A 21,400-nucleotide genomic window follows, 5' to 3' on the forward strand; every position below is an offset into this window, starting at 1 on the left:
ATCTATTTTACCACTATATTATTATAATTATTATTTTTTCGGAAGAATCGCAATCAATCTTAATTGTTTCATTAAATTGTAGGTAAATACATGTTTTTTAAAAAAATTTATTTCTAGCTTACATATAATTTATGTCGGTCAGATTTGCATTATATTATGCATATAAAAATATATCTTCTACATACATTGAATATTAACAAACATATATATTTTATATTTTATATCTTGCGTTTCTTTTTTAAAGGTTTGCCGCAAGTATTGCCATCATTTATGTCACTATTATTAATATTTGTATGTGTATTTTCACTAGGTGCTTTTTTTGGTGTTGGACATAATCCTAATTCGGGCAATCTGAAAGAAAGTGATACACTAATATATAACGTACTTATTGCATAAATTGTAATTTATGCATTTAGTTTTAATTCAAATGAGTGTATCGATAAAATTTCAACAATTATAATGTAATAACAAACAATACATTTCATAGTCTATTACTTTATATTTATTTTGCACTATTTCTTCTGTATTTATTTTTCTGTATTTTTCTATAATTTACTAATATCATTTTACTATATTATGTTTTACTCATTTTATTAGTGAAAAATAAATGAAAAGGAGAATAATTTGTTGGAAATATCAAATCTTTAAACTTTCGTTAATCTCTTATTATATGTTAAATACGTCATTTTTATTAATTAGAAATAGCTTTTTATTTTATTAATTATAGATAAATTATTGATCAACACCAGAAATTCCGAATTAATTTCTCGATATATTTCTAATATTTCAAACAAAATTAATAAATATAACATAATTCGATCAATATAACTTTAAAACTGAAATGTATGAGTCTTAAAAAGTTCATTTTACTTACTCAACTGCATTCTCATTCGGTTCTCGAACATTTTCCGTATTTTGTACAGTACTCATATTTTGTGTTGTACAATTTTCTTTGTGTTGACTTTGCATAGCAAATTGTTGTGTTTGTGTGGAATATAAACTTCTAGAGGATATTTGTGCGGGTGGGACAATTCCATTTCTTTCATAATACTTTTTCAAATCAACCGTAACACTCTTCGTACAGTTGTATGTTTTGTATATCCCAACCAGATAATCCGCAAGTTCAAACATATTTGATCTTAAAGATATAATTATAAATTGTGCATTTTTTGTCCTTTCCTTAATATAATTTCCAACAATTGAAACATTTTTAAAATCTAAGGCAGCATCTATCTCATCCATAAAATATAAAGGAGTGGGCTTATAGTGGTGTAGTGCAAATACAAGAGCCAAAGAGCTTAAAGTCTTTTCACCACCACTAAGATTGCAAATATTTTTCCAAGATTTCTTTGGAGGTCTTACGCTAAAAGCAATTCCTTCGCTAAAGGGGTCTAAAGAATCGACCAATTCTAATTCGGCGTCACCACCTAATGTAATCATTTGATACATCTCTTTTAATTTATCAGTAATGATAGTAAAACCTGTAAGAAACTCTTGAATTTTTCGACGCCTTGCTATTTCATAAATATCTCGTATTCTATTGCGTTCAGTAGTTATTTTTTCTAAATCAGCAGCACGTTGTAAATATAATGCATCTTTTTCTTTATATTCTGCTATAAGTTGCATATTTGGAACTTCCATAGGTAACTTTTTCTTAGCTTTTTGTAAATTTCCTATAAGAACTTTTTCTTCCAATTCATTAAGTTCCTCTTCTGTTAATTCTTTCAACTCTTCCACATTTTCACCAGGTATTATTTGAAGTTTTAAGTTTGCTATTTTTCTTGTGAAATCTGGTATTTTTTGATTTAAACCCTTAATTGTATTTCTATGCTCTTTTAATTTCTGATCGAGATCTATTTTAATTGCTTTCAATTTATTCTCCCTAGCCTGCAAAATATCTAATTCTTCTTTAAAAGATGCCATAGCTTCGTCTCTTTCTAAAAGAGCTTCTGTGAATTTCTCAAGCTTTTTTAAATATTCTTTTCCTTGTTCTTCTAATTTTTGCTTTTCTTTCTGAATATCACGGAGTTTTTGTTCACAAGTACGTACATCATTTTCTAAACATTCTATTCGTTGCTCGGTTTTCTTTACATTTCTCTCAGCTGTTTTAATAGCAACTTGCAATCTGCATATTTCAGCTTTAGCTATATCAATTGCTTTAGATAGGTCAGCTACCTTCTTTTGTTGATTTTTCACAAAACTTCCTGACAATGTATCTACTTCTTTGTTAATACGAATTACCTGATTTTCAACAGTTTTTGAATTCTTTTGCACATCTTCCAAAGTTTCCTTTGCAGAGTTCATCACTTCCTTTAGCTGTTGCACTTTTTGTGGGTTTGATATTAATTCTACAGTTCTTTTCTCTTGAACTTTAATTTGCGCCAATAACGATGGTTCTTGTTCGCTTAATGTCTTCATTTCGATGTACAACTTTTCCTTATTAACTTTCATTTCCTTTAAACCTACATTTAACATATGAATCTGATTTTCTAAAGATTGAGATCTAGCTTTAAGTTGATTGCACTCTTCATAAGTTTTATTTAAATCTGACTCTAATGTTTCAATATCTGCTATACATATTTCATTTCTCACAACTTTTTGTCCCATTCTCCCTTTCATTGCAGTTCTTCCACCTCCACTCATTGTTCCTGATAATTCTATTAATTCGCCTTTCAAAGTAACTACTCTGAAACGTTTATAACCATATGCAATACGTGTTGCTTGATCTAAATCATTTGCCACTAATGTATCTTGTAATCCATAATAAAATGCTGGTAATACTCTTTCGTCTTCAACTTGTATTAGATCAAAAAGTCTTGGAACATTCTCAGGAGTTTGTATTCTTTGTTTACATTTTGATACTAAACGCTGTTGCTTTTCTAATGGTATAAACGTTGCACGTCCAATATCGTTTTGCCGAAGAAATGTTATACATGTTTGTGCAGTTGTTACAGTATCGACTACAATGTTATCTAAGGGACCACAAGCTGTTGAAACTGCAATGTCATATTTGCTGTCTATAGCACCAAGATCACCCTACACATAAACAGATACATAAAATTCTTATTATACATATGTACTACAAAATACTTTCTCTAGAAAGAGATATATTTATAATGCACTATATATTTATTCCAAGCAATCTTCACAGCAATAAAGATGTACGTTATTCTAATTGAATAAAAATACCTTCCATTTTTTCTTGCACTTTCAAACAAACAGACAATACCCAGTTACAGGGTATTTCACTTAAATTAAATATCTAAATTATTTCCATTGCTATTGAAGATAAGAAAAAATGAGTAAGAGACATTTAAATTCCCTGAAAGTTACAATTTCCCTTGAGGATTATTCCAAGGTCGACATATTTTTTATAATTGTGATCGACAGTTGTAGTCGACATCAAGACAAGACCTTGAAATAATTTTAAACAGTATGATAGCAATATTCAGTCATTAAGTCACTATTAATTTACATACCAATCTTCCAAAAACACCAGGAATTCTACCTTCCCTTTTTTCCCTCATTAAACTGTCTATAATTTTATTCCTTGACTTATTTGCTTGCATAGCAAGTTTTTGTTCTTCAAATGAAATTCTCATCCTTTTCAGCTTTGAAGTCATTTCAATTTCCTTTGTTTTCATCTTTTTTAAATCTTGTTGTGCCTTTATTAATTCTCCTTCACTATAAGGAATTTTGTTTTCTAAGCTGTGTAGTTGTTCGTTTCGTGTCTTTAAATTATCTACTGTTAATTTTAAAGAATCTTTTAATTTTTCTAATTTTTCTTTCTCTGTTAATTCTATAGAGGTATACAGTTCTAACTCAGATTTAGCAATATCAAATGCTGCTTGTGCTTGATTAACATCCTTTCTTAAAGATATTAGCTCTTTCTCAAGTTCGGAACGGTCATTCAATAGTGGTTTAGTCTTCTTACTTAATTCAGCCATCAACTTTTCCAATACTACTTCCTCTTTTTCCTTATTTTTCGAGTGTTTGTCGACAAGTTCCTCACATTCTTGGATATCTTTTATACTTTTTTCTGGGACTTTATACAGTTCTTCTAATTTAGATTTTTCCTATAGAGAGTAATTAATTATTTATTTAATTATTTATTTATTATAATTAATAACTAGTAATAAAATTAATAAAATAAGTATCCTAATCTTTTTTATAAGGGTAATAAAATAAATTTTACTGTTTTTAAAGATGCAATGTTAGCTTTTCGTCTTTTATTTGTTTCCACTAATTCTGCATGAAGTGATTCGTCATATTTTCGAATTTTATCAAATTCTGTTGCAATTTCATCCTTGTGTTTCTGTAAATTGTTCCATGTTGCACTTTTTTCCTTAATCACTTTCTCTTTCTGCTCTTTATCATGATCAATTTCTTCCATTTTGTTTACAAGATCTGATAAATCTTTATCCATTTCATTAATTTTATTTTCCTGTTCCACAATTTCTTTTGATGTTTCAAATCTAAAAAAATTTGTTGTCAAACTCAAGCACAGTATAGTTTTCAAAATAGTTTACCTTTGATAACAATAAAGTTGATGCTGTAATTTCGTAATTGCATTTTCTAATTGCAAGTATTGAATAGCTTCTTGCATGGGTTCTTCAAGAGCTGCTTTTTCTTTTTCAACAATTTTGAGGCGGTTCAATTTCTCCACCCTATGTTCTGATAAAAGTTCTATTTTGTTTGATAGTTTTTCTAATGGTTCTTTATAACGAACTGTTCCAATTATATCTTCCAAAAACTCAAGCATACCAGTATCATTTTCATTTTGTGCCTTAGGCTTCATCATTGCTATTTGTTCAACTTCTCCCTAATAATATAATATAATGTAATATAGCGTAAAGTAATAAAAAGTTATATATTGTAAAGTAATAGATAATAAAATGCATACCTGCAAAATTAGAAAGCGATTGTGATCTAAATCTACACCATAAGATCTTAAAAGTTTTGCAATCTCTTTGAACTGTACTTTTTTTTTATTTAGTTCATAATAAGATGAATTATCTTTAAATGCTGTCCGCGATATAACAAATTCACTGTTTGGCACTATATCATAATCCATTTGCAACTGGAAAATAGAGAGAAATAACATTACTAATTCATAAAACTTGATAAAAGATAATCTTTTCTAATATGTAATATACCTTATCAATTATTTTTTGGAAATATACAGATACTGTACAGCTATTAACATCTTGATATTCATTCGAGTTATGTATTAAAACTGATATCTTTTTTGATCTAATCTTAGATGCTCTATACCCAAATACAAATAACATTGAATCTATAACATTGCTTTTACCACTACCATTTGGCCCAACAATTGCTGAAAAACACTATAAACAAAGAAAATTGGTAAATCGATACTGTGGCTTCCAGTTTATCAATAATTCTTATTGAAACTTTTTAGTTATCTAATATTTACCTTGTGGAATGGGCCAATAACCTGTGTACCTCCGTAACTTTTGAAATTTTCATTAACAATCTTAGTGATCATTAATCTAGGGCCATTAGCATCAACTTCGTTAATTACTTTAAGAGGTGGTGGTATATATATATCATCATCCACCTTTATTCCACCTTTTTCATCTTCGTGTAAAACATTCTCTTCACTAATTTCCATATTGTCTTCAGGAAAACTTTCATTAATACGATTTTCCTCGACCATCCTATTTCTCAATCTATAATATATTTTTCATCCGCAACACAATCTACATTAAAAGATGTAAATTCATACTGTAGAATGATGGAGGTTAGATACATATCGATATTCAAAAGATGAAAAATGCATGTGTTACTAATTGATTATATATTTTCCACAAATTAGTAATCTAGTCCAAACTAATTAAATAACTTATTATATAAAAAAACAGGACGAAGGAGGATTTATATCAATCTTCTATATACACATGTCACATCTTTGTAAAAACTTACGCTTGATATTATCATAGAAACCACAAATACACTTCCCAAATTAAATTTTAGTTCATATTACAATACAATTCACCATGATTTTGTTTCTAAATACATGTATTAACACTTTTTGTTTAACATAGTAAATAAAATACATTTGAAAGTAACGAATCAAAGGACGCCGTACTAAATTCAAATTTAAATCCTAACGTACAAATAATCAATTGCAACATTCTTTATGAACAAAATATGAGAGCTATGTATGTTATAACGAATATGATGCATATTATAAACGTATATGTACATATATACAAATATATAATATAAATCGGATTTAAAATGCAATTTTAATTACAAAATTGTTATAGCCATACATGTATTATATGTGTCCATTATGTTAAATCTGGTTACATACATTATGATCTTTAAATAAGTCTTATAAGTTAATATTAAGTAATTATAAACTAACAAACATAATAATCATAAACATATATAAGTTATAAGAATACAGTAATAGAAGCGTCAGTTCAATAGTTGCATTCACTGATTAGTAAGTGTATATACATTTGCTACAACACATTAGTAAAAGTAGAATTGAGCGTTTCTGGCAGCGTATTGTAGTACCCGCCTGACCTACGGCGCGACAGCCGAATAAAATAAGACCTAATTTAAACCTAATTCTTGTCTTTTGTTTATAGTTTATATAGGTTCAAGTTAAGTGTAATTTTATTTGGCTGCATCAATAGCTTTTTGCAAAAGTCATACATGATTACAGATTTTGTACTTTCATTGAATCTTTTGCGATGCGAAAAAATATTACTTGGATTTGTTTAAACAACTGCTTATAAAAAATATATAATATGTAACAACATTCGTAAATAAATAATTCCTCGTTGTAAAATTTAAGTGTAGGATATGAATGTGTATTCAGGCCTCGGAAAATTTCTGAACCCGGCCCCGCAAAAGGTCACGCCGCCCCTGTATGTACTTCAGACACAAATGTTTCAAAATTGAATGATAGGAGTGATATACTTATTAAGGTCGCTGAATTTATTTCTTCGCTCTCCAGAAAGATATCGGAGAATAAATATAGTGCCCTATTTAAAAAACTGATTATCTTGCAGTCTCGTAAAAAGAAAATGACAACCAGAAAAACTATTTTCATCGTTGCGTGAAGCCCTTAAAATAGTGTAATTTTATTCTGAAGTTCTTTCACAAAATAATAAATAAAGACAATATTTAGGTGATTCCATTTAGCTGAGTTATTCTATATGTTATATTCTGTTTCATTGTATATAATATTATGTATGAGGGTTAAAATAATAAGAGGAAAGATCGAATTATACAGACTCCGTGGCGCAACGGTAGCGCGTCTGACTCCAGATCAGAAGGTTGCGTGTTCAAATCACGTCGGGGTCAATTCGTATACTTCATTTTTAACCTTTTTCTTTAAGAAAAATTATTTTTTTAAACATGTTAAAAATCAAGTATATTTTTACATTAAAAGATATAAGGTCACATAAAATAATAAGTTAATTAGAATAATTATTATATACATATATAACCCTTACTCTATTTGTTTACATTCAATGCTGTGAAGTATAGAATACAGCATATATCATTATACCAAACATTATATGTATGCATAGAATGTGTTATATGTAAACACTACAGAATGAGATTGATTATCATTTTTCTACACTTTCAGACATGTTTATAAATTTCTATAAATAATGTAATAAAATAATCTTGATTATCTTAATTAGAATCAAGACGTGAATAAAGCTAACCTTCTTCCTTTTCATCCGTGTAATTTAACGCATAACAAGTTTTACGAAACCAAAAGAAATGGGCAAAGAAAATGATTCTGATAATACAAAAAAAAGGAGAAAATCAGTTAGTGGAAATTCTGGAATATCTTTGAAAGATGGAGATATATATAAGGTAATATCACTTTATACAGGAATTTCCTTCAATTTTCAAGTATCTATTCTTCATATTTAGGTTATAATTAGTTATGAAGAAAAGGAAGCTATAGAACGTTTACCAGAAAATGATTCTGAAAGTTTTCTATCTACCTGTGATAATATACGTGCGGCTATGAATAAAATTGCAAAATTAAAAACCACTGGGGATGTAAACGTTTGTATATCAATCAAGGAGAAACTAAATTTCATTAGAAAAATAAATGCAATTTAATAAGTTTAAATTTCATACTTTTAGGCTAAAGATGAAATACATGAACTTCAGATTCAGACATCATTAGCATTTATTGAACTAAAAAAATTGAATAGAATGGAAAAATTTCGTACAAAATTTGCAAGAGATTCTCTTATATCTTCAAAAAGTTCTGTCGATAGCAGACATTTACATTTACAAAACCTGTTATATGAAGTAATGCACTTAAAGAAAGAAGTTGTTAAATGTCTTCAATTCAAGTAATTGTTGTTTATTTAAAATTCTTTTAATTTAGTTTTAGACTTAATGTAATTGATATATAATGTGTATATGTATATATTAATGTATAGGTCTAAAGATGAATTGATACAACTTGTATCAGAAGAAGAATTTTACAAGGAAGCACCTGAAAATATTTCTAGGCTGGTATGAAATAAATTTAAATTAAAGTTATCTTTGTTTACATATCTATATAAGATGATGTTGCAGGAAATAACAAAACATAATCCTCATCAACTAAGACTAGCACGCCTAGAATGGGAATTAACGCAAAGAAAACAACTAGCCGCTTTGTGTGATGAATTGACAGAGAATAAAAAGGCAGTAGCATTGAGTATCGAATCAAAACAAACTCGACTTGATAATCTTGCTCCACAACTTCGCACTATATTAGAAGTATTTTTGACATTTTTGTAGAGCATAGTTTTTTATTCATAATTGAACTAAAATCACCATTAATCTTTCCAGGCAAGCAAGCCATTACAAGAAAGCCTTGGTTTGTTGTTGGATAAAGTTAGACAAGAACATCATAAAGCGACATTACTTGCATCACCACTGTATGTTCTTTATGCAAAGGCATCTGCATACAGAGATGCATATGGTATCACTTTTTTTATTGCCCAAGTATTTTATATTTTATTGCTTTATTTTTGATGAGATTTTTCTTCCAGATAATTCTATAATAGTGAAAGTAGAAGGTGATGAAGAAGAAGCAAAGCGTGCAAATAATCAGGATGGATTACAAGAATCTGATTCAGATGCTGAAACTGTTTCTGAAAATGTTACAGAAGAAACACCTGTACATAAAAAAAGACATCATAGGTTATCTAGAGAAGCTAGGCAAGAAGAGAAAAGAACAAAACTGTTACAAAGGCATCCTTTAAACGTAAAGATAATTATTAAATTGAAAAGTTAGTATTCACAAAAATTAATAGATAATTATAAACTGAAATAGAATATATTAAAACACAAATTTTCAGATGAAATAAAGCTGACATTGCAATTTTATTACATGATGTCTCTGAAAGTTGTAACTGTGGAATCAAAATTAAAAACTGATGGTATTATGGGCATTAGTACAGGGTATATCGTATTTTATACACTACATCATTTATAGTGCAAATATTGTTGTTGCTTTTTTATTATAGTTGGCTACAAATTCTCTTTGTTTTTTTTTTAATAGAGATATGCTTATATCAGAATCGATTTTACGGGAATTATATCCACGAGATTTAGGATTAGAGAGCCCAAATCCTGCTAATTATTATCAATTGAATCGACATAATTTAGGCCAATTTTCATCACTTGGATTAGGAATCCCATATAAATGGGCACAAAGAATGGCTGGATTACATTTTATTTCACTGGATACGAGAGAGCAAAAAGTATAAAAATTTTAATATAATATACACGTATTGATACATCGCGTTTATTACATAAATTATTTTCGAGTAATCTATATATTAATATTTTACAGTTTACGAGTTGCGAAATAACACAAGATAGTGTTGAATGTGTGTTGAGAGAAATCAAAAGACGTGTAATAGCAAGATTAGAGTTATGTACGGAGATTAGACAATTAGAATGCGGAAACTTCCCAAATTTTACTACTAATAACGATATTTTACCACAAAAACTTAGTACAATTTTACAAAGATTCTCAACAATTTCATGGAGTAATTATTGTAATAGCGTAAATCCCATTTTTCAAGAACAAGGATTAGTATCTTCGTTGGACATCTTTTATGAGGCTGTACTTCGTCGGGGCAATAGTAAGATATAGAATTATTTAATACATAAATCTTTCTTTTATATTATTCATTAATCCATTCATGATTCATTAAACTTACAATATTTGTTTTAGATGAATTAATTGCAAGAATAGCTATAAAACCAGATTATCCAAAAATAGCACCGGTATTTAATATAAGTATAAATCCTATAGTACCTGCATCTGTAGATATTTTAAGAGATATTGAAAGGGAAGTAAATGTCATGTGGATAAAACCGCCGACATTATCTGCACAACTTCAGCGATTACGAGCATGTTTCGACATTTATTTGGAATCTGAAACTATTATACCAAAAGAAAAGATCTTCTTTCACCCCGTAAAAGGTCGTATTCGTGCTAGACCATATAAATATTTAGAGCTAGGCGGTGGAATTTTTATTCATCGTTAATCTAATACAATACAACATGATATATACGAATACATTTTTGCAAAATACGTTTTATTGTCTATACAGTAATAGGTACTTAAATGGCAATAGAATCATTCCGCTTAAATTCTACTACTTTCCACTGCTCTATGTCTCGAGAGCGCAGCATAACCCAATCTATATATTATAAATAAAATATTAGACATCAGGTAGCATTTCACGTCTTACTAGATTTCTTTTTTTCCTTATCAAAGGGGTCAAAAGTTCATGGCTATTCCTGGAGTAAAATCGATGCCTGTTATAAAAAAATTACAATGTGAACTCCCGATTCATTGAAATTTAAGTATTTACTACTATATTATTTATTTTTTTATTTATGATTATAAAGGATAACTAAACAAAAGATTTCAAGTCAAAGATAGAGTAATTGGATATGTTAAGCCAGAATCCACCAAGAAGTATGCTTGCAGTTTATGTTTTAATTTTTTATTCTCTCTACAAAGCTTGTTACTTTCTTTCCTTAACATAATATTATTTACTTTTATATAATTATAATATTCCCAAAAGTTACTGATTTTAGCACATGATTCAGGAATCTGAAATAATTTGTTTGGAATATCATTGCAATAACATAAACTATATTTGTTTTATTTTGTTTCTTACATTAGTATCAGCACATTCATTATGTACTGTATTTTGTATAAAATATTTCTTCAAGTTAAAAAATAAAGGTTCCAAATTGGAGCATATTTTAATTATTTCAAGAATTGTGCAACCTTTTTCCATAAGTCTTTGTAAATGCTAAAAATAAAAAGCATTATTATACCATAAAAGTGCAGGAAAATAATTATAATAAAAAACATATGTTTTCTTACTTTTAATACTTCATTGCTTTTAATAGCCAATTTTTTCAACTGTACAGAATTTATCATTTGAGTTATAGTTAATTCATATTTAATATTTTTGTATTTTTCCTTTATTTTTATATCTGTTATTTGGAGTTTTGCAATTTTTTCATTTCTTTTTTGTGATAATATGTGTACATTGCCTTTTAATCTTTCAATAATACTTTGTAACTGTAAGCATACTTTCGGATACCGCAATATACACATTCGATCAATGTTATCTTGTTCTTTTAAATACTCATACTGTATTCTTTTGTTTTCAACTATTCTTTGATATTCATTTATTATTCTATATAACTGTTCCCAGAATTTTTCTATGTTTGAAAAAGACTGATGCAGAAGATTTGATGTCATATCTTCCTCCTAGCATATTTAATAAAATCATTTACAAAATTTTAATTAATAACTTCCTATATAGTAAATTAATATTATTACCAAGTACAAAATATTAAAAATATTAACAGCATTGTATGTTTTTCTTATAGTTTGTGTATGATTAAAAATTGTACTTTTTCTGCTTATATTATTAGAAATTTCCTTATAGCACTGTTCCATGTGATTTCTCAATTCAGTTAACTCTACCATATTATTTGTGTTAGTATTATTAAATGTACATGTATCATGTAACTCTGTCAATTTTTGTTTGTATTTCCCTATATAATATTAAAAGAAAGATTATGAATTTATATGAATTTGAAAATAAACATAAGAAATAACGATATTATAGATTCATAATTTTTATACAAATAGTTATGAAAATACCAATTATATTATTGATTAATAAAATATGTGTTTCTTGAAGTTTTTTGTGATCTGCATCTGCTATTTTTAATTCATTATATAAATAAGAAATTGTTGCATCCTTAGTTCTTATTGCTCTACCAAAAGTTGTATGAAGATGTGTTACATCTTTATGAAGTTCCTTACATTTTATTTGTCGCAAAACATACCTCCACTTTTCATTAATTTTGGCAATATTTAATTTTGAAAATACCTCTTCGCGTTTTAATTTATTCTGTAATAATTTAAATTTAAAATGCTATAATAAGAAAATTTAATAAATTATATCTTATACCTTAGTAAAAATAGCGATTAATTGTTGTTTACGCCTTTTGGTTTCTAACTCAAATTCAAGTCTATGTTGCATATAACGTACACGTTCCTCTTCGTTCATTCGAGCAAATTTACTACTTTTATTTTTTCTTCTTCTTAACATTTTTAACTAATGTTTCTTTCGAAAACATACAACCATTAATTAATCACTTTATGTATGTAGTACATTTATTATGTAACAAACTAATAACATATAAATAAATGTACTTGCTGCATGCAATACTTTAATAACAAAGGTGTATGTAATTTATATAAGGTAACCTTCCACTTAAAAAGCACATATAGTAATATGTTTGATCAATAGCAGCATCAAAATCTAGTATCAGAGATGAATAGGCTAGTATCTGTTGTTCGGGTATTTCTTGTCTGTTCATTGTGATGATATTGTTACAAGTAATAGTTTCTGTATCTTCTCTAGTAGTAGACTTCAGTCATTTTCTTTTAAATGGTTTAATACTACCTGTTTTACAAAATAATTAAAAAATATGGTTGAAACTTTTTTGAGAAGAATGATTTTTCTTAAAATATCTTTCTGCGTGAAGTTTTTATAAAGTTTTTTGTAGCCTCGCCATAAATTAAATCAATTCAATATTTTTTTTTTTTTTTCGTTATTATGGCGTGATAAGAAAAATATCGAATAATGCTTTCCTCCGGCATTGTCCTATCATAAAAAGTGAGGGCAAAACTGTAGAAAAGCTAACTATTCTCCGATTTCTATGTATTTTTGGATACGTTGTAAAACTCAAAACTTTGAACAACATTTTTCTATATATGTAAGGAGGTCAGATAGCTTCCAAGATATTCCTGAAAAATTGCTGGTACCATAGTAGTGAATTCTATTTAGGCACGCGTCTGTAGTAGCGTAAGCATTAGTATTGGTTACGGCCACCGGTCGCTTATCTTCTGTTTATAAACAAGGGTTCGAGCGAGCTTCGAGACTCCGTGCACAACATGCATATACGAGATTGTTAGAAATGTCTTTAAAACTTAATTAAAAGTGAATATCATTAATATATTTGGGTTAGTTTTTTTCAATCCGGCAACCATAAGGAGGCCGGTAATGCTTCCATAAGATGGGAACAATTATTTTTTTATAATACATTGTTAATCTAATCAAGTTTAGAAATAGAATTAGACGGAGGTAGTGTAACGTCGATTCACATCAGAGACCAGGCCACACACCGCAGACAGGGTGGCACCCAGATGTCTGGACATTCTTGGTGCGTACCCTCAATAGTCTCAAGTACCCACCAGGGGTCTTGGCATTTTCATAGTTAAGGTCCTTCGGACCAAGCGAGTATTTCTTGTCTTAGATTTCCCTTTACGTTTATTGTCTACCACGTGTTAGCCTAGAAAGTTGGTTTCCTTCACATCTGATATGTTCCGTTAGCAACTTTCTCGCGAGGGCGGCCAAAGCTCTTCCTGGTCCACCAACCGTCTTATTATCCAATCGGAGACGGTGTCTACTGCCCTCACTTCCTTAACCAAAATTGTCATCAACAAATCCGATAGTCCCGTGTCCTTAGACACACCTACCCCTAGCCTTCCTCAGACATAGTATCGCCAGAAAAACTTACTTATTCTGTATCCTTAGAATAGTCAACATATCTTTACCGGTCTCTACCCTTATAATAGTCGCGTACTTAACGTATCGTTGTAACTGTCTTACATAACGTGGTTGGAGTGAATTGTGATTTATGTTAATTCAGTGTGTGTTACATTGTGATTGCTGAATTCCTAATAAAGTTTAATTAAAACAAAATTAATAGTTGTGTTACGTCTCAGCTATTTTATTTCATCAACCAACCCTTATGTTTACGTGACAGTAGCAACGCATATGCCTCAGACATCTTAAACAAATGAATAATATCATCACAATTCCTAAGATTCCAACCCATGCCTGTACTCTCCACAAACAACCTTCACAAACAAAGATAAAGCAGAAATACTAGCAAATCACTTCGGTCAGCTACATACAATAAAAAGCAATCAATGCAACGGTAAAAAGCTTCCTTGAAAACACTACCACTGAAAACATCAGCGAATGGATAAATCACATTATCCTTTGCAAAAAGCTCATGTTACACTCGAACACCTGAAATTGCACAAAGCATCTGGTCCCTAACAAAATACATAATATATTGTTTAAAAATCTATCCAAAAAATGCATAGTTTGGTTCACATATATCCCAAATGGTATGTTCAAACTGAGAAATTTCCTAACGAAATGGAAAATGGTGATAATAACATAGCATTGAAACCAGGTAAAGATAAAGCAAAACCTTCAAGCTACAAATAAATTAATTTATTGCCCAAACCAAATGAGATAAAAAGTCCATTTGCAAAAGTATATACACTTCGCGAGTAAATAAAATTATTCTTCATTCACGAATAAATGATCACTTTGTTTATATACATGTTTTTATATATATGTTATTTACATTTACTTTATATACATGTTATTCATCATTCAAATAAAACTTGTATCTTTCTAAATTAGGACGTTTGGTGATTAAATGGCTACAAACTATTTTTCAGACAGTTGAAAAATAATTAAAAAACGATAAAATGTTTCGAGATGTTTTAAAATATAAATAAAACCATTAAATTTTAGGTTTTTGTCAAATATTAATAACCAAACATATGCATACTTTTTCATCATTATAATATTAAGTGTATTAGTTGTGTATTTATTGTTTTATCTGTCTGAGCCAGACGTCCAACCTAAGCCGATTCAAAAGTCAAAAGATATCTGATTACTTTCTTTGGAGCAAGTCATTTTTTCAACATTCAATAGAATAGCGAACCAAATAGCGAGTTACGGTACGCAGAACACCGCCTACATTCGTTATCATGATCCATTGACTAGGTAAACAGATCGCAGTAACACAACGAGATGCTACTGCACAAATGTGTACTCGAATTTATAAATAAATTGACCCTGTGTTGAACCGCATTATCACTAAAGGAAGTAACGAGTGTCAGTAAGAAGATTAAGTAATAAATGTGTATTCAGCCAAACATATTTGACCGAACCCGCCGAAATAGCTGCCACCTAAGTGCAGTCAGTGGCTCCATGAATTCTACTCATTGGACGAAACATGAATAGAAGCCAATATGGCGTCAAAATAACGTGTAAATACCCAAAAAATGTTCAGTTTTACATATCCATAACTTTTGAACTAGTGGATTCCGCAACTTAAAATTTACATTTTCAGATTCCATACATCAAAAACTACAAGATTGCAAATAAAAAAGTCAATAACTTTTGAACCCTTAAAGTACAGTTCAGTCCCAATTCTAAATATGAAACAATAAACATGTACATTTGCGTAATATGTGAAATTCTATAAATTAATGTATATTGTTTTATTGTAACTGAATTATAAAAATATTTTAATGCATTTAAAAAATGACGGAAATAAATTGGTATGCATCAAGTGTTTCTTATGACATGCATAAGGATTTTGACAGAAATACTTAAAATATTAAATTGCTTGTGCTTGTAGGATTGCCAAACCTATGAATTACAAAACAATACAGTTTGCAACTTTAGAAGAAGTAAGTGACCATCCCTTAAAACCTGTCACGGTGATGGTAAGTATAATTGAACAATATATAGGAAGATATAATATAAAAGATAAGTTTTATCTCCTGAGTTTTAACATTTTATTATAGGTAATTCTACATATATAAAGTATATTTATTCAATTATTGATGTAGTTGTTTTATTATATACAATTATATTATATACAATTATATTATATACAATTATATTATATACAATTATATATGTTGTATTTTAAAGAATATAAAAATGCTAATTTTATATAAATTACGTCTTTAGTTAATTGATGGTCGCAGTGGGATAAAGCGTAATGTGTTACGAAGTACCAGTACTGGTTCTTCAACTGCTACATCAACACCAACTCATACACCTGTTCCAGGAAGTTCTTTAGTAGATCCATTATTAAGTCATTGCTCCTTTGATGGTTCAGATCCTCTTTCACAATTTGCTAAAGAAGAACTAGACCCATTATCTAAGATGGCTGCAGATGAGGTTTGTAAACTATGTTTTGTTTAAATATGAAAGAAAAAAAATTATGTATCATTTATGTTTTAAAATATAATGCAGTGGGATTACTCTTGTAATACAGTAGTCACTAATAAAAAATCTATGGATACTGCAGAAGAATTAGTAGAACCATGGTTAGCAAGACGTACTACAATATTAAACAAATACACAACATCAGAAAAATTGTCAATAGTTACTAGTTTCTTACCAGGTGGTGAAAAAGGTATTTTTTTATTAATTAATAATATTAGTAAAACAAATAAAGCATAAATAAAAACGCACTCGCAAATTTATTATAGTTATTGTTAAAGTTCAACCAAGTGGTGGAGTTGTTGATAAAGTACGAACAAGATTGGAACAGTTAGATGATTTTGAAGAAGGATCTGTCAGACAAATGTTAGATTTATCTCAACAACAATATACTGCGAGAGTCGAACAATTAAATAATGAACTTGTACAAGCCTGGCATTCTGATCAAAGGGTTAAAGCACTTAAAATAGCAATTCAGGTTTTTATTTTCAGCTATTCGTTATTGGTTGTATTTAATTATGCAAAAAAGAAAATGTAAATTAATCCCAAATAATTTCAGTGTGCGAAGTTATTAGTAGATACATCTGTTATGGCTTTTTATCCTGGCAAGTTTGTTCTTATCACAGATATTTTAGATATTTTTGGGAAACTGGTTTATGAAAGATTAAAGGTTAAAGCTGAATATTACAAGTTAGTATTATCTTATTTTGGTATTGTTTATTGCTATATTTTATTCAGTAATGTGATTTGAGGAAGCGTTTTCGGTAACCATCTTCATGTGGTATAAAAAATATAGCTATTGATTCAAAAACATTTATGATTTTGTTAGTATCCAAAAGCCTAATATATGATAAAAATATATTTTTTAATTTTTATCATAGAATCTTTATTTTTTTTAAATAGTTGTATATATATAATACATTATATATCTTTCAGACCAGGAAATAAAATGCCCACAAGTTTACCTGATAATTTCACACCAGATATGGTACCTGAAAATGCGAAAGAAACTTGTAGAAATTGGTTTTACAAAATAGCATCAATAAGAGAACTAGTTCCACGTCTTTATGTTGAAATGGCAATAATAAAGTCTTATAGCTTTTTAACAACAAGGTAAATTACAAGTATTTTTTAGACAATTATACATATTTAATTATACGTTTAATGTCAATTAAAAGTTATATTATTTTTAGTGAATTTAACACTGCTTTACTGCGAATAACGCGAATGATAAGAGGTATCGGAAATCCTCTCATAGCTGTATATGCTAGATGTTATTTATGCCGAGTGGGATTAGCTTTAAATAAAACGTCTGATTTTGAGTTTGTGAGGGAGAACTTTTATGATTTCCTCTTTACATACCAACAGCTGTTTGGGCAATTTGTGAAAACTGAATTAATTGAGCAAAATATGACTTTATATTCTTATTTAAACCTTTACCTACCAGCTTTGGATTGGATTTTGCAAGTATTGGTAGCTACAACCTCTGAAAATTTTTTAGAAGATGTACTTTCTCGGTGTAAAAGCCAAGCAAATAGGTGATTATTTATATATATCTAATGATTCTGTTATGTGCTTATGTCAGAAACGTTAACCTTTGTGAGATTAAAATATGGAAATATGTATTTTTTTTTAGTTCATTATTATTGAACAGTATTTTGACAGCATTTAAACCTACATATATTGGAGAGCGTGCAATGGATTTTGTAAATTTAATAACTACAATCGAGGATGATGGTAATTCAATAATATTGCAATGTATGACTGAATCGATTTAAAATTTGTATATTGTATATGCTTTATTACTTTCAGGTTTTCCACAGTATCTGTTATACCGAAGTTTAGGTGAAAGCCTTGTATTAGAATCACCACCAAAAGAAGACTGTCAATCAATTCTTAATATGGTATGGAAATATATAACAGAGTTAACAAACCCTAACAAATTTATGCACTGCGTTGAAATTTGGATTCAATTTACCGCTATTCATTTTTCCGTAAGTTTAAAATTTTCATTTGAGGACAAAAAAGTATTCGTTTTTTATAATTCTAATGTTATAGGTAAATGAATTGAATTTGTTCTTTGGAAAAATAATTGATCGACTTAATCCAAACAAAAGCTTTGAGCATTTTTATCCACAGTTACAAAATATTATTGAAAAAGTAATATCTCATACACAAGATTTTGAATCATTACTTGCTATGGTAATTTATCTCTTATCTATTACTACTTACAATTTTGATTTTCTTTTTTTTTTTTTAATTTAAATATTATATGAACATTTAAACAATATAAACATTTTTCAGGATAATTTCTTACCTCTAATAGATTTGTTTCACAAAGAAAGTATTAAAGTTGAAGTGTGTAAGACTGTTATGGAAGGTATAAGTGTTCAATCCAGCCCTATTACTGATCCTATTTTTATAAATGCTCTTATGTTCATTGCTAGGATAATGCATGATTCTGTTAGGTAATTTTCTTGTTTTTTAAATGTATACTTACTTTTACATTATATACGTATATAGTTGTTTTTGGATAAGTGATCACGAAATGAATGCGTTTTAAGATACCATTTTGTAATCAGATTTTGTGTAAATGTTGATGACGGAGGGGGTGGTCTTATTCTATAGAGAGCAAATAAGATAAAAGAACAGTGAATGATGTTTCAATGTTGCAAACCCTATCAGTAACAGATTAAAGAGAATTTCGGGTGCTGTGTCTATCAAGTTATATAGCAATGGACTTTTATTCGGAGAACTTTAGCAATCTGGTGGTAATAATTTCATAGAAATTTAAACATAAATAGGAAAATTCAATTTTTTGTTAATAATCCACTATGATCTAGTGTTAAAAATGATTCGTTTGTTTTATCATTGATTAATTATGCGAAGTTCAAACACTGTCTACCGTTATTCGCACTGATTGATTTATTAAAAATAAGAATGCTGAAGCTGATCACATCCGAGAACTATCGTAATACGTGTATGAATGTATTGTGTATATATGTGTAGTCTGATAAGAAGATAATTCCAGTGCTCTAACTGTTGAAGATGAAAAACGGCAAATTGGTCAACTTATATGTGGTTTAGTTCAACGTGTTGATTATGGTCGTGACTTTGAAAAGCAACTTAATTTTTATGCCGAAGCTAGAGCTGCTTTTCCTAATCTTGATAGTGTTCATACACAACTTGTACAGGTAATTAATCTTTAATCATATTCTTAGTATGAAATGGAGTTTATATTTAAAAATTGTTAATGAACGTTTTTCTTAATATATTTAATGTATGTAGTGTGTAAATAGACTATCAGTCGATACTCGAAGGATCGTTCGTGGACATCACACAAGAAGAACGTCGGCGTTTGTACGCGCTTGTGCCGCGTTTTGTTTTATTACTATTCCATCATTAACTTTAGTTCATACACGGCTGCAATTATATTTACTTTCAGGCCAAGTTGCACTCTTAAATCAATGCTTGGGTCAAGGTAATTAATTATATTCGGTATTTATTATATTCACTGTGATTACATAATTAACTAAAATCTATTTTATTAGCTGATGCATGTTTCAAGGCTGCATTAAGCTTAGTTCCGGAAATGCCCAAAACAATAGATATAGATGGAAGACAAAAAAGTTCACAACCTTATTTACTTTCATATTTATCAAACTTTTTATCGACGTTGCTTGTTGTTCCGGTATGTATTTATAATTAAAGTTAGGTAAATATGATCTCTTTCTGGATTTATAATATATAAATGAAACGCTACTGAAAGTTACAACATTGTACAGGATAGTCCAGAGCATGGTGTTTTATATTTAATGCGAGGTTTACTTAATGCTGTTCAACGGTGTTTTGATGAAAATACGTCAATGAAGACATACTTGTATTTACGGGTGCTTGACTTATTGTCAGCAATCGTTCAAGAAAACTATCCATATCATGTTGAAAAGGTATGTTAAATAAAAATGAAAATATATCAAAGAAACTTGGAGTATTATATAGTACGATTAGAGTATTTCATATATATTTAGGTTGATTCTAATGATAAATTATATGGATCTGATCAAAAATTTATAAGCGAAGTGAACAAAATAAGTTCGAAAATTGTAGAAGAAATTTTATCACATTTGAAGTATCTTGGCTCTACCGATCAATTGGAAAAGCAAGTAGCTCTTGCATTGGAACTTTTTAATTGCTTTATTATTAGAGCCGATTTGCGCGATCCACAATTAGCGCACATGGCTGTAAATTTATGGAATTTATGTGTTCGGCATGGTTCGATAGATTCAAAAGTGAAGGTAAGTGGTAATAACGTGTTCGCTTTATAAGCGATATTTTTAAATAAATAAAATTAAAGTATTTTTACAGATGAAGATGATAGCGTATATAGTACAAAAAGGTCATCACAAAGGATACGAACATTTTGGGGACATTTTAAGAAAAATGTTAAAATAGATAATAGATTAAATGTAATAAGTAATTTATCAAGGATTAAACTTATATGTAAATTGACGGAAAGCATAAATAGATATATGCCGAAGAATGGATTAAATCTGTTTTTAATAATTTTTTTGAGACATATTGATTGTATATTAAATATTGTTTAATTATGGCAACATTTGTTGCGCATTACAGAATAACGCAAATATATATATATATATATATATATATATACATAGTATATATATATATATATAAGCCAGAAATCAATTTAATCAATATAATCAATTTGGCAGAG

At 28.8% G+C, this 21,400-nt stretch overlaps 4 protein-coding genes and 1 non-coding gene across 7 annotated transcripts; 3 read left to right on the forward strand and 2 right to left on the reverse strand.

Moving 5' to 3' along the window:
• Positions 1 to 109: 109 nt before the first annotated feature.
• LOC117212867 (structural maintenance of chromosomes protein 4-like) lies at positions 110 to 6,165 on the reverse strand. The gene is made up of 9 exons (XM_033457962.1): positions 5,947 to 6,165; positions 5,438 to 5,723; positions 5,157 to 5,348; positions 4,904 to 5,080; positions 4,530 to 4,822; positions 4,196 to 4,475; positions 3,480 to 4,076; positions 875 to 3,036; positions 110 to 351 (listed from the first exon to the last, which is right to left on the reverse strand). Exons 2-9 carry the CDS (start codon positions 5,678 to 5,680, stop codon positions 219 to 221), a joined length of 4,077 nt encoding a protein of 1,358 aa, XP_033313853.1. The 5' UTR covers positions 5,681 to 5,723; positions 5,947 to 6,165; the 3' UTR covers positions 110 to 218.
• Positions 6,166 to 7,272: 1,107 nt separating this feature from the next.
• Trnaw-cca lies at positions 7,273 to 7,344 on the forward strand. The gene has a single exon. It is a non-coding gene; the product is annotated as a tRNA-Trp (tRNA).
• A 429-nt stretch (positions 7,345 to 7,773) lies between these two features.
• Positions 7,774 to 10,611, forward strand: LOC117212877 (THO complex subunit 5 homolog). The gene is made up of 11 exons (XM_033457994.1): positions 7,774 to 7,869; positions 7,930 to 8,067; positions 8,149 to 8,363; positions 8,454 to 8,529; positions 8,593 to 8,778; positions 8,851 to 8,983; positions 9,054 to 9,293; positions 9,363 to 9,465; positions 9,566 to 9,767; positions 9,860 to 10,154; positions 10,247 to 10,611. Exons 1-11 carry the CDS (start codon positions 7,774 to 7,776, stop codon positions 10,561 to 10,563), a joined length of 2,001 nt encoding a protein of 666 aa, XP_033313885.1. The 3' UTR covers positions 10,564 to 10,611.
• Positions 10,612 to 10,707: 96 nt separating this feature from the next.
• LOC117212878 (dynein regulatory complex subunit 2) lies at positions 10,708 to 13,508 on the reverse strand. The gene is made up of 7 exons (XM_033457995.1): positions 12,771 to 13,508; positions 12,523 to 12,678; positions 12,210 to 12,462; positions 11,883 to 12,100; positions 11,418 to 11,810; positions 11,206 to 11,343; positions 10,708 to 11,138 (listed from the first exon to the last, which is right to left on the reverse strand). The coding sequence occupies exons 2-7, from the start codon at positions 12,661 to 12,663 to the stop codon at positions 10,950 to 10,952; spliced, it is 1,332 nt and encodes a 443-aa protein (XP_033313886.1). The 5' UTR covers positions 12,664 to 12,678; positions 12,771 to 13,508; the 3' UTR covers positions 10,708 to 10,949.
• A 2,136-nt stretch (positions 13,509 to 15,644) lies between these two features.
• On the forward strand, positions 15,645 to 21,150 carry LOC117212864 (VPS35 endosomal protein sorting factor-like). Of its 3 annotated transcripts, none has more exons than XM_033457952.1 (18): positions 15,645 to 15,989; positions 16,070 to 16,157; positions 16,408 to 16,620; positions 16,696 to 16,858; positions 16,935 to 17,143; positions 17,225 to 17,355; positions 17,602 to 17,778; positions 17,859 to 18,203; positions 18,302 to 18,402; positions 18,478 to 18,659; positions 18,724 to 18,867; positions 18,970 to 19,133; positions 19,697 to 19,859; positions 19,954 to 20,146; positions 20,217 to 20,356; positions 20,451 to 20,612; positions 20,694 to 20,960; positions 21,031 to 21,150. In XM_033457952.1, the coding sequence occupies exons 1-18, from the start codon at positions 15,973 to 15,975 to the stop codon at positions 21,115 to 21,117; spliced, it is 2,946 nt and encodes a 981-aa protein (XP_033313843.1). In that variant the 5' UTR covers positions 15,645 to 15,972; the 3' UTR covers positions 21,118 to 21,150. The 3 variants fall into 3 exon arrangements, with proteins under 3 accessions (XP_033313843.1, XP_033313844.1, XP_033313846.1); XM_033457953.1 differs by having other exon boundaries at positions 15,973 to 15,989; positions 21,020 to 21,144; XM_033457955.1 differs by lacking the exons at positions 15,645 to 15,989; positions 16,070 to 16,157 and having other exon boundaries at positions 16,479 to 16,620; positions 16,718 to 16,858.
• Positions 21,151 to 21,400: the final 250 nt, after the last annotated feature.

Source organism: Bombus bifarius, unplaced genomic scaffold, assembly GCF_011952205.1.
Source record: "Bombus bifarius isolate JDL3187 unplaced genomic scaffold, Bbif_JDL3187 scf7180000008407, whole genome shotgun sequence".
Lineage (NCBI taxonomy): Eukaryota > Metazoa > Arthropoda > Insecta > Hymenoptera > Apidae > Bombus > Bombus bifarius.

Excerpts from the sequence above, each read along its gene's own strand:
- LOC117212867 (XM_033457962.1), bottom strand. The coding sequence starts at position 5,680 with ATGGTCGAGGAAAATCGTATTAATGAAAGTTTTCCTGAAGACAATATG. Across the intron at positions 3,037-3,479 it reads CTGGTGTTTTTGGAAGATTG|GGTGATCTTGGTGCTATAGA; the intron begins GTATGTAAATTA and ends GTTTATGTGTAG. Across the intron at positions 352-874 it reads CCGAATGAGAATGCAGTTGA|ATTGCCCGAATTAGGATTAT; the intron begins GTAAGTAAAATG and ends ACTTTCTTTCAG.
- LOC117212877 (XM_033457994.1), top strand. The coding sequence starts at position 7,774 with ATGGGCAAAGAAAATGATTCTGATAATACAAAAAAAAGGAGAAAATCA. Across the intron at positions 8,530-8,592 it reads CTGAAAATATTTCTAGGCTG|GAAATAACAAAACATAATCC; the intron begins GTATGAAATAAA and ends ATGATGTTGCAG. Across the intron at positions 8,984-9,053 it reads TGCATACAGAGATGCATATG|ATAATTCTATAATAGTGAAA; the intron begins GTATCACTTTTT and ends TTTTTCTTCCAG.
- LOC117212878 (XM_033457995.1), bottom strand. The coding sequence starts at position 12,663 with ATGTTAAGAAGAAGAAAAAATAAAAGTAGTAAATTTGCTCGAATGAAC. Across the intron at positions 12,463-12,522 it reads TAATCGCTATTTTTACTAAG|AATAAATTAAAACGCGAAGA; the intron begins GTATAAGATATA and ends AAATTATTACAG. Across the intron at positions 11,344-11,417 it reads AAAGCAATGAAGTATTAAAA|CATTTACAAAGACTTATGGA; the intron begins GTAAGAAAACAT and ends TTTTATTTTTAG.
- LOC117212864 (XM_033457952.1), top strand. Across the intron at positions 18,403-18,477 it reads AACTACAATCGAGGATGATG|GTTTTCCACAGTATCTGTTA; the intron begins GTAATTCAATAA and ends TATTACTTTCAG. Across the intron at positions 18,868-18,969 it reads TTGAATCATTACTTGCTATG|GATAATTTCTTACCTCTAAT; the intron begins GTAATTTATCTC and ends AACATTTTTCAG.